The sequence below is a fragment of the Myotis yumanensis genome, unplaced genomic scaffold (genome assembly GCF_028538775.1).
Source record: "Myotis yumanensis isolate MYYU_CA2020_CCGP unplaced genomic scaffold, mMyoYum1.0.hap1 SCAF_3, whole genome shotgun sequence".
NCBI lineage: Eukaryota > Metazoa > Chordata > Mammalia > Chiroptera > Vespertilionidae > Myotis > Myotis yumanensis.
Window position 1 is genome coordinate 110004627 of NW_027223754.1, and position 12627 is coordinate 110017253.

The 12627-nt window shown below is 38.0% G+C and overlaps 1 protein-coding gene across 1 annotated transcript in view; it reads left to right on the forward strand.

Moving 5' to 3' along the window:
• BRCA2 (BRCA2 DNA repair associated) overlaps positions 1-12627 on the forward strand; it is a 90342-nt gene that overhangs the window by 10302 nt on the left and 67413 nt on the right. The window contains exons 10-11 of the mRNA XM_070409345.1: positions 672-1772; positions 7700-12571. Of these exons, the coding sequence (XP_070265446.1) occupies positions 672-1772; positions 7700-12571 (5973 nt within the window). The remainder of the gene's footprint in view (positions 1-671; positions 1773-7699; positions 12572-12627) is intronic.

Below are 12627 nucleotides of genomic sequence, written 5' to 3' on the forward strand. Positions count from 1 at the left end.
AGGGAGAAACTAACTTGATTTACATGAAATTGTTAAAGCATCATGTTAAGACGACTATTCAAGATACTGTTTTGACACAAAAACAAAACAGAACCAATTACTCAAAACTCAGAAAGATGAAGATTAATACTTATAAGTAACAAAATGTGAAAGCCTTATTTTCTAGTTAGAGAGTAACTGTGGTTGCAGATATACCAAAATTACCTAATCATGTCATTGCAATATTGCATTTTTCTTAGTTTGTGTGTATGTCTGTATAAATGTGTATAAATGGATATCTGTGTGAGTGTGTAAAGTCAGATTCTGCTATCGGTTGTTGTAGGGCCACAAATTTAATTTGGACCATCTGGTTTGATAAATCTTAGAATATTAAATTGTGTGTATATATAGTAAGATTGGGTGAATTTTAGTTATGTAAAGCTGGTAAAGAAAGGTTATTGGTGATCAGAATATGAATTAGAGTCTGAGACATTGGAATTAGTCTTTATCAGAAGAACAGGAGAAGGGTGGGTGCTCCCCCCAAAATAGCAAGTACTCAGGAAAACCACTTAACGGTTAAATTATGTGTTACACAGTACATACTACTTCTATGAAAAGGGTTGTGACAATCAAATAAATTATGTTTGTATTATAAAATGCTATTAATATGCTTCTGTTTTAAATTTTAACAGGATTGGGGAATCCATTGGGTAAAGTAAGTGGCTGCAAAGACCATTTTGGAAAGTCAGTGCCAAATGTCCCAGAAGATGAAGTACATGAAAAGGTTGGAGATATTTCTGAAGAAGATAGTTTTTCATTATGTGTTTCTAAATATAAAAAAAGAAATCTACAAAAAATAAAAAATGGCAAGACTAGGAAAAATATTTTCAGTGAAACAAAAAACGATGAATGTGAAGAAACTAAAAAACAAATAAAAGATAATAAACAGTCATTTATATCCAAAATGGAACCAAATGACAGTGATCCATTAGATTCAAAATTAAGGATTCAGAAGCACTTGGGGAATGGAAGTGGCAGAATCTCTGAGGAGGCTGTACAGTCTCCAGTCTTTGAATGGTCTCAGCTAACTCTCTCAGGTATAAATGGAACCCAAATTGGGAAAATATTGCAAAATTCTTCTTGTGACCAAAATAATTCTGAAAAAGATCTCATAGGTACAGAGAAAGAATGTACCAACTTTATTACTTTAGAAAATTCTTTGCCACGTATTTCAAGTGTACCAAAGACAGAGAAGATATTAAAGGAGGAAACAATGGTGAATAAGAAAGATAAAGGGCAGTGTCCTGAATTGCATGAAGATTCCACTCTTGTGGTAAAACACACAGTATCTGAAACTTCCCTAATAGCTTCTCCTCTTCAGGGTATCAAAAAGTCTCGAGTCAGGATAAGAGAATCACCTGAAGAGACACCGAGTGCAGTTTTCTCAAATAACATGACTGATCTAAACTTTAAAGAAGATCCTGAAGCCTCTAAAGGTAGATTGGAAATAAGTACTATTTTTTCCCAGAAAGAGAGTTCTTTATGTACAAGTTCAATTAATAATGGAAGCCATCCAGTCACTATCAAACATACTTCTGTAGCTTTGAAGAATACAGGTTTAATATCCACTTTGAGAAAGAAAACTAAAAAGTTTATTTATACTATAAATGATGAAACATCTTATCAAGGACTAAAAATGCAGAAAGATCAAGAATCAGGACTAACTAACTATTCTGCCCACTTTGAAGAAAACACTTTTGAAGCACCATCTACAGTTTTAAATGCTGATTCAGGTACCCTTTTGTGTGTTTGTGTGAATAATACATACAGTTATATGGATGGTGATAAGTTCTCTTATTTGAATATGTGAATCTCTTTCTTTAATCTTTTTTTTAAGTCCTAATCTGAGGATATGGTATTATTGATTTTAGAGAGAGAGGAAAGAGAAACATTGATGTGAAAGAGAAGCATCAATTGGTTGTCTCCTGTATGCACCTGACTAGAGATCAAACCCACAACCTGGTTATGTGCCCTGACCAGGAATCAAACTCGCAACCTTTCAGTGTAGGGACAATGCTCCAACCAACTGAGCCAGGGCTCTTTCATCTTTTTAAAAAGCATACTGCCTGTTTTCCTTCTGTAGTTTTTTAAAATCTCTATATCTTGTGCAGTTGACCCTGAACAGCACAGAAGTTAGAGGTGCCAATATCCATGCTGTTGGAAATTCGAGTATAACTTTTTACTTCCCCAAAACTCAGTCATCCTTGATATCTGCAAGGAGAGCGGGAGGGGTGATGGGGAGGGGGGACAAGGAAAGGGGTGCTGTGGAGGCACAGGGGCAGGTTCCAGGATACCAAAATCTTCAGATTCTCAAGTCAGTTCCTTATATGAAATGGTATAGAACAATGCATACACTCAGCCCTCTGCATCTGTGGATTCCCAACCACAGATGGAAAATACAGTTTTCCATCCATTGTTTGTTATTATCTGTGGATGCAAAACCCAGAGATACGGAAGACCAATGGTATGTTTATTGAAAAAAAATCCACATATAGGTGGACCTGCTCAGTTCAAACCTGTGTTGTTCACGTGTCAACTGTATTCAATATCAGACAATGTCAATATATATTATTTTTTTCATTGAAATTTTTATCATTGTTATAAATTTTCTATCTTAAACATTGTTTAGGCCTTTGATACCAATGTTCAAAACCATTTCATCAAACTTGGATCTGTTTTCATGGTATGTCTATAATCATCACTCTTGAGACAGAACATCCTATATAATAAAAGCCTAGGTGGTGTCACACCCTCGCGTGATGCCCACGCTCAGCGACGTTGCCACAAGATGGCCGCCACAAGATGGCCATGCGCACAGCGGAGGTGTGGCCCAGCGGCCACTCTGTGCAGTGAGGCCTGGGGGTCCCATGGCTCTGCGCTGTGTGAAGGAGGCTGGTCCCAGTGTCTTCGCCACCTCACGAGGAGGTGGCGGGTCCCGGTGGAGGAGGCGGGTCACGGCAGGGGAGGGCAGTTGTGGGCGATCGGACCTGCAAGGGAGGGCAGTTGGGGGTAATCAGTCCCTGGCAGGGGAGGGCAGTTGGGGGCGATCAGGCCCCAGCAGGGGAGGGCAATTGGGGGCCATCAGGCCGGCAGGGAGGGCAGTTGTGGGCAATCAGGCTGGCAGGGGAGGGCAGTTGGGGGCGATCAGACAGGCAGGGGAACAGTTAGGGGGCAAAAAGGCTGGCAGGCAAAAGCGGTTCGGGGCAGTCAGGCAGGCAGGCAGGGGAGTGGTTAAAGCCAATGGTCCCGGATTGTGAAAGGGATATCCAACTGCAGGCAGTCGGACATCCCCTGAGGGGTCCCAGATTGAAGAGGGTGTATGCTGGGTTGAGGGACACCCCCCCCCCCCCGTGCACGTATTTTGTGCACCAGGCCTCTAGTGTAATTTATAAGCATCAAGAGGTTGACTGCATAATTCCTGCTTTAATTTCCAGTGTTTATTATATGCAAATTGGGCAATTCTATACAAAATGTGCTATTTATTATGTATTTTCACTAAAGCAACTGAAAAATAGGAAAAATGCTAAGTTGAATAAAGTAGTGATTTTTTAAAAAAATCTTTATTGTTCAGATTATTACAAATGTTCCTCTTTTTTCTCCCCATAGCTCCCCTCCACCCGGTTCCCACCCCACCTCAGGCCCTCGCCCCCCCCCCCCCCCCACACTGTCCTCGTCCATAGGTGTAAGATCTTTGTCCAGTCTCTTTACTCACCCCCCACACCCCTTTACCCCAGAGAATTGTCAGTCCTCTCCCTTTCCATGCCCCTGATTCTCTTACATTCACCAGTTTATTCTGTTCATCAGATTTCTTATTCATTTGATTTTTAGATTCACTTGTTGATAGATATGTATTTGTTGTCACTTTGTTGTTCATAACTTTTTATCTTTACCTTTTCTTTTTCCTCTTCTTAAGGAATATCCTTCAGCATTTCATATAATACTGGTGATGAACTCCTTTAGCTTTTTATTGTCTGTGAAGCTCTTTATCTGACCTTCAATTCTAAATGATAGCTTTGCTGGATAAAGTAATCTTGGTTGTAGGTTCTTGGTATTCAGCACTTTGAATATTTCTTGCCACTCCCTTCTGGCCTGCATAGTTTCTGTTGAGAAATCAGCTGACAGTCATATGCGTACTCCTTTGTAGGTAACTGACTGTTTTTCTCTTGCTGCTTTTAAGATTCTCTCTTTGTCTTTTGCCCTTGGCATTTTAATTATGATGTGTCATGGTGTGGTCCTGTTTGGATTCCTCTTGTTTTGGGGTTCTCTGCACTTCCTGGACTTGTAAGTCTATTTCTTTCACCAGGTAGGGGAAGTTTTCTGTCATTATTTCTTCAAATAGTCTTTCAATATCTTGCTCTCTCTCTTCTTCTGGCACTCTCATAATTTGGATGTTGATACGCTTGAAGTTGTCCCAGAGGCTCCTTACACTATCTTCATATTTTTGGATCCTTTTTTCTCTTTGCTTTTCCAGTTGGGTGTTTTTTGCTTCTTCGTATTTCAAATCTTTGACTTGATTTTTGCGATCCTCTAGTCTGCTGTTGGATCTCTGTATATTATTCTTTATTTCAGTCAGTGTATACTTAATTTCTGACTGGTCCTTCTTTTTTTTTTTTTTTTTTTTTTTTTGGCATTTTCACTAAGATCCTTGAAGGTCTCACTAAGTTCCTTAGAGGTTTCTAGAAGACTCTTGAGTAACTTTATAACTGTGGTTTTGAACTCTATATCCAGTATTTTGCTTTCTTCCATTTCTTTCATTTGTGACATGTTTCTTTGTCTCCGCATTTTGGCTGCTTCCCTGTGTTTGTTTCTATGTATTGGGTAGCTGCTAAGTCTTCTTGAGTTGATAGAGTGGCCTTGTTTGGTAGGTGTCCTATAGGGCCCAGTGGCTAAGCCTCCCCAGTCACCTGAGGTGGACACTCTTGGTGCACCCCTTTGTGGGCTGTGTGCACAGTCTTGTAGTTAAGCCTTGATTGCTGTTGGTATCACTGGGAGGAATTGACCTCCAGGCCAATTGGCTGTGAGAACCAGCTGTGTCTACAATGGAAGAGCTGCTGTGCAGGAGATACCCTTATGGGGCAGGACTTGCTTCAGTGGAGCTTTGGTGCTCATTGAGTCTGTCCCTTGAGTGTGTCTCTTATGAATGTGAAGAGTTGTAATCTGGTATGTTCTCACATTGACCACTGGATACACTGACTCTTGGATCTCCAAGGAAGTGCAAAGTCAGCTACTGCCTGGGGCCTCCCAGCAGGAGCTACAGAGAGATCTGCAGATTCCTCCTCTTTGTATCAAGTTTGGAAGGGCCCAGACAAAGCCCAGCTGTGAAGCAAGGTGTTGGTGCCGGTTCTTGGGCCTTCTTTTGATATAGTTTTTGGGCTCCCTGACCCAGCTGCTACCTGTTTGACAGGTTTTAACCTGAGAAAGGACAGGCCATTCATATGCAAAAGCCTCAGCTTGGGTAGGGTTGTAAATTGGGTGGGGCAAGGTCTCTGGGAATTCCCAGGGTGCAGCAAACAGTAATGACGACCAGTCAGCCCTGCACCAGAGAGGTCCCATCGCAGGAAAAATGACCCCTTCGTCTGGAAGGAAGCCACCCTCGCTTTCCTGCCCCGATGCCAGACAGTCCAGTTTCTCCCCATATGTGTCTGGGCCCCCAGAGTCTCGTCCGGAACTGAAGTTCAGAGCAAGTGGGTGCTTGTATCTCCCTCCTGATTAAAAAAGTAGTGCACCAGGTGCCAGCCTGTTCCACACCTCTACACCTCCTACCAGTCTCAATGCGCTTTCTTCTTTATCTCTCTGGTTGTAGTACTTCCACTCAGCCAGCTTTCCCATGGTTCTAATCTAGATGATAGTTGTTCTGTCTTTTAATTGTAATTTTGATGTGGTTGTGAGAGGCAGCAAGTACAGGTGTTTACCTATGCCGCCATCTTGGTTCCTCTTGTGATCTTTACTTTTATTGCTACATAATTTTCTCAAATATGTAGGGATTGCTGAGATTTATTGCCATATCTCTATGCATCCAGAGTATGTACAGTAAAACTAGTTTTTTATTTCAGCAATAATTCATTTAATCAATGGCTAAACTCTGTTTAAAAGCCAATTTTAGTTTCATATGAGAAGATTTTACTGGGTTGGAATATCTCAGCAAGTAATAGGTTTGGTAGAACTGGAGTATAGAGGAACTGCTTGATATTTGGGTTAATTTTTATTTTAAAAGCCTTTAATGCTTTATATACCTGATAATTAAAACCAATGAAACAGCAAATATATAGTAGTGATCAGTAATGAATGAAAATGAGATTAATAATTTTGATTTGTTAACACTTGGAGTGGGGGAAACGAGTTAAGTCGGCTCGCGTGAATTGCGCGTACTCCGCGGGAGCCGTCTTAACTCGGTTCATATAGATTTGCGGTGGAGTGCGGGAAACGTGTAAACTTGGGCCGATTGTAACTGCGTATTACCAAATATTTGTTTGTTTGCCGTTCACAAAGATACCTACCTGCGTATGCGAACCGTTTCATACCCATTGGGGTAATAGGTATCATAAAAATCCCTGATTTTGCGCGGGAAACCTAAATAATTGCCCGCGCCATCTTATATTTTGGCGGGAAATTCACCCCACACCGGAGTGTTAATAGGAAATTCAGAGGGCCTTTAATATTAAATGAACAGCCCAGCTGGTGTTGCTCAGTGGTTGAGCATCGGCCTATGAATCAGGAGGTCACAGTTCAATTCCTGGTCAGGAACATGCCTGGATTGTGGGCTTAATTCCCAGTGGGGGACTTGCAGGAGGCAGCCGATCAATGATTCTCTCTAATCATTGAGATTTCTCTCTCTCTTTCCCTCTCCCTTCCTCACTAAATCAATAAAAATATATTTTAAAAAACAAAATTAACTGAACAGAGCAGTTTAACTCATTTGCCTTTATAATTGAGACTATGTCATCTTTCAGACCCTTCATATGCAGAACTTGGTTTTAAAAATTGACTTTTTGGTCCAGCCAATGTGACTCAGTGGTTAAGTATCAACCTATGAACCAGGAGTTCAAGGTTCGATTTCTAGTCAGGGCACATGCCCAGGTTTCACCCTTCAATGCCACATTCAGAAATGGAATGTAGTGGTATTCACAAGCTCCATCCCCAGTGAGGGTCATGCAGAAAGCAGTTGATCTATGATTCTCTCTCATCAATTATGTTTCTATCTCTTCCTCTCCCTTCCTCTCTGAAATCAATTTTTAAAGTTATTTTTAAAATTTTACTTTTAGTATGTTTTTCAATATGAAAGACTGAATTAATCCTGGTCCTTGCTTTTCCATCTTCTGTTACACCAATATTAACAATGAATATTTCTACAATTTTATTTTCCAATAAGATTACTTTGAATTTTACTTGTGAAGCTACCTGCTTTTTGGAACTATGTGCTAATTTTGATTGAGTTTATATATATTACAAGAAATAGTAGCTCCTATTTAGCTTTAGTTGGAAAACGTAGTAACTTCAAATAGAGACTATTTATAATTCTGTTTTAAATCTGACATTCATTTATTGCTTTCCATGTAATTCTTATTTTAGATACTACCTTTTTAACTTTGTAGAAAATATTTAATGAATGTGATTGATGGTACTTTAATTTCATTTTGTCACTTTGTCTCGTTGTGCATAGGTTTATTGCATTCTGTGGGAAAAAACTGTTTACAGAATGATTCTGAAGAACCAACTTTGTCTTTAACCAGCTCTTTTGGGAGAATTCTGAGAAAATGTTCTAATAATGAAAGCAGTTCTTCTAATAACGAAATAATATCTCAGGATCTTGATTATAAAGAAGCAAAAATTAATAAAGAAAAGCTGCAGTCATTTATAACCACAGAAACTGATCATCTGTCATGCTTACAGGAAAAATATTGTGAAGAAGATCCAGAACACCAAATTTTAGACATAAAAGAAAAGGTCTTACCTGTAATATTTCACCCTGCAATGCCACATTCAGAAATGGAATGTAGTGGTATTCACTTTCAATCCCAGGAAAGCATTTTATATGACCTTGATAACACCAGCATTTTAACTTCTGGCTCCAAGGATCCTCCATCAAACCCAGTTGTGATTTCTAGAGGAAAAGAATCATATAAAGCATCAGAGAAAGTAAAATTTAAGAATTGTGAACCTGGTTTTAATTTAACCAAAAATATTCCCATGGATAATCAAGAAATATGTGTTTTAAATGAAAATTCTAAAAAAGTGGAGCTGTTGTCACCTGAAAAATACACAATACTAGCATCACCTTCTCTGAAGGTACAATTAAACCAAACTACAAATCTCACAGTAACCCAAAATGTCCAAGAAAAGACTACTTCAATTTCAAAAATAACTGTCAATTCAAACTCTGAAGAACTTTTCCAAGACAATAAGAAAGATTTTGCCTTTGAAATGATTGATGAATGGAATATTCCTTTGTTAGAAAATAATGAGGAACTTCAAGAGGCAGATGTCAGTTGTGTCAGAGAACCTATTCTCAAGCACTCTATCATGGTAGTAGATACAGGCACTGATGACAAACAAGTAGCCAAAGCATCAATTACAAAAGATTTTGATTCATCAAATGTAGTCCATGATCTTACAGAGAACAGAAAAAGGGTAATGCAGAAAATGATTCTAGGTGAAGATTCAAAGGCAGACATGTCCTTAGATATAGATAAGAAATCAAACCAAAATAATGATTATATGGACACATGGGCAGAACTTTCAGATCCCATTTCAAATCACAATTTTGGACATGGCTTCAGAACAGCTTCTAATAAAGACATAAAACTCTCTGAATACAACATTAAGAAAAGTAAAGAGTTCTTCAAAGATATTGAAGAACATTTTACTACTACCTTAGCCTGTATAGAAATTGTAAATCCCTCATTGTTAGAAAATCAAAAGAAACTAAGCAAACCTCACCCACTTGATGGCCAATCAACTGATACTGCATCTGGGTGTGAGCACAGTAGTGCACTTGCGTCTGATAGTGAAAATAGTCACACAACTCCTCCAACTTCATCTTTGAAGCGAGATTTTAATTCAAACCATAACTTAACACCTAGCCAAACAGCAGAAATTACAGAACTTTCTACTATATTGGAAGAATCAGGAAGTCAGTTTGAATTTACACAGTTTAGAAAACCAAGCCACATGATGCAGAATAATCCACTTGAAATACCTGAAAACCAGATATCTGCCTTGCATACCACTTCTGAGGAATGGGAAGGTGTTGATCCTCTCATGGATAGCAGCAGGAAATTGGAAGATAAGCAAAAGTCTGCTTGCTCATTACAAACAAGCTGTAACAAAAATGCTGCTGGATATTCAACAGATAAAAATGAAGTGGAGTTTAGAGGCTTTTACTCTGCTCGTGGCACAAAACTGAATGTTTCTAGTGAAGCACTGCAAAGAGCTGTGAAGCTGTTCAGTGACATTGAGAATATTAGTGAGGAAACCTCTGCAGAAGTAGATCCAAGAAGTTTCTCTTCAAGTAAATGTAATGATACTATTGTTTCAGTGTTTCAGATGGAAAATTGTAACGATAAAAATTTTAATGAAAAAAACAATAAATACCAACTAGTACAACAAAATAATATTGAGATGGCTGCTGGCATCTTTGTTGAAGAAAATTCTGAAGACCAGAAGAAAAATACAGCAAGTGAAGATAAATCTATTGGTGCCCGTAGAAATATTTGTAACTTAGGAGAATCTGATAGCCATGATTTAAATAAAAATGATACAGTTTGTGTTCACAAAGATGAAAATGGCTTGCCATGTGTTATTGATCAGCACAGCATACATCTAAAATCATCTGGCCAGTTTATGAATGGAGGAAACACTCAAGTAAAAGAAGGTGTATCAGATTTAACTTGTTTGGAAGTTGTGAAAGCTGAAGAAATATGTCATGTTCATACATCAAATAAACAACAGTTAACTGCTAGTAAGATGGAGCAAAACATAAAAGATTATGACATTTTCGATATATCCTTTAAGACTGCAAGTGGGAAAAATGTCAGAGTCTCCAAAGATTCATTAAATAAAGCTATGAATTTCTTTTATCAAAAATGTGCAGAAGAAGAATTGAATAACTTTTCAGATGCCTTGAATTCTGAATTACTTTCTGGAATAAATGTCAACAAAATAGATATTTCAAGTTATGAGGCCACAGATATGGTTAAAGACAAAACATTGAAAGAAAGTGACTCTGTTGGTATTGAAAATCAATTACTGACTCTCCAAACAGAACCAGAATGTGAAATCAAAAAGATCAAAGAACCCACTATGTTGGGTTTTCATACAGCTAGTGGGAAAAAGGTAAAAATTGTGAAGGAATATCTGGACAAAGTGAAAAATCTTTTTGATGAGAAAAAGCAAGATAGTGAAACCACTAATTACAGTCATCAAAGGGTAAAGATGCTGAAGGACAGAGAAGAATGTAAAGTAGGGTTTCCATTAGCATGTGAGACTGTTGAAATAACAACTGCTCCAAAGTGTGACGAAATGCAGAATTCTTTAATGGAGAAAAAACTTGTTTCTAATGAGTTTGCCATGCTACCTGGGCTCTTAAGTGATAATTTATACAGGCAAACTGGAAATTTCAAAATGTCAAATAGTGTTGCTCTAAAAATTGGAAATGTAGAAAAAGAAACAGCAAAAAGTCCTACAACTTGTTACAGAAATCAGTTCACTTGTTCAGCCAGTAAAAATTCTGCTGTTGCATTTTGCACAGGACATGGTAGAAAATTTTCTGTGAATCAGGCTTCACTACTTGAAGGAGAATTGGATGATCAACCAGAAGAAATAAATGCTGCCAAAGTTACATGTTTAAAAGACAATCCTGAGGATTATGTAGAAAATCCTTCATGTGGAAATCACTCAAACAGTATAATAATTGAAAATGACAAAAATCATCTCTCTGAAAAACAAGATTCAACTTATTTAAGTAACAGTAGCATGTCTAATAGCAATTCAGATCACTCTGATTTTTGTCATTCCAATGAGATATATGATAAATTAGAATCACTCTCAAAAAAAAGGGATAATTTTGGTATTGAGCCAATAGTGAAGAATGTCAAAGAAAAAAAACACACTAATTTTTCTGAAGTAATAGCCACCATAAGAGAAGCAAACACATACCCACAAACTGAAAATGAAGATACTTGTGTTCAGAAATTTGTGACTAACTCTTCACCATACAAAAATAAGAAAACAGACATGGAAGTGGCCGTATCTAATTCAAATAATTTTGAGATACAGTCTCCTGCATTTAGTACAGCAAGTGGTCAAATGGTGTCTGTTTCACATGGAATGAAAGTGAGAGAAAGATTTGCAGACAACTGCACCAAGGTCATTAGGATAAACACAGAGAATAAATCAGGCACTGGCCATACGAAAACTTTGACAGGTTATCATGAGGTGGTGGGTGATTCGGAGGATTTTATTTTTCCTAACTCTCTGGATAGTGAAGAGCATAGCATGCATTCATATAAGGTTTTTACTGGCATTCAGAGTGAACAAATTCTACAACATAGCCAACGTATGTCTAGATCAGAGACCGTTTCTGAAATGTTACCTTGCCACAGTAATTTGAAAGCTTCTGCTACTTGTAAATTTAATACGGTCTCTAATGCTTGTGGGATTTTTAGCACAGCAAGTGGAAAATGTGTACAAGTGTCAGATGCTGCCTTACAGAAGACCAGATGCATCTTTTCTAAGCTAGAAGAGAGTGCCGAGCAGCTCTTTTCCAAAGTATCATTTGAATCTAATGAAGAACATTCAGACAGGCTCACAAGAGAAGAAAATACTATGATACATATCCCCCCAAATTTGCCATCACCTGCTTTCTCTGGATTTAGTACAGCAAGTGGAAAACAGGTTCCAGTTTCAGAGAGTTCCTTAAACAAAGTTAAGGGGATGTTGGAGGACTTTGATTCACTCAGAACTGAATATGGTCTTCAGAATTCACCTGCATCTGGACAAGTTGTGTCAAAACTACCTCTCTCCTGTATTGATAAGAGAACTCCAAAATACTCTGCAAGCTGCAAAATGGAAAAAGCCTGCAATAAAGAATTTAAATTATCAAATAACTGTAACATTAGAAGTGGTTTTTCAGAAAATACTCCCTCTCTTGAAACTTTGCCATGTCTCTCACAGTTTAAGCAGGATGAACAACCATTGGTATTAGGGAGCAAAGTATCACTTGTTGGAAGCAGTCATATTTTGGGACAAGAACAAGCTTTACCTAAAAATATAAAAATAGACTTGAAATCTGAAACTTACCCTAATCTTCCCATGACAACAAATACAGAAATTTGTTCTACTTATTCCAAAGATCCAGAAAACTATTTTGAAACAGAAGCAGTGGCGATTGCCAAAGCTTTTATGGAAGATGGTGATCTGACAGATTCTGAACTGCTAAGTCATCCCGAACACTTTCTTACCTGCCAAAACAAGGAAATGGCTTTGTTAAATTCAAGAACTGGAAAAAGAAGAGGAGATGCACTTTTCTTGATTGGTAAGTATCTGTTTTTCCCTTTTGGCTTGCCAATCACTTTTAAAATTAAGTCTTTT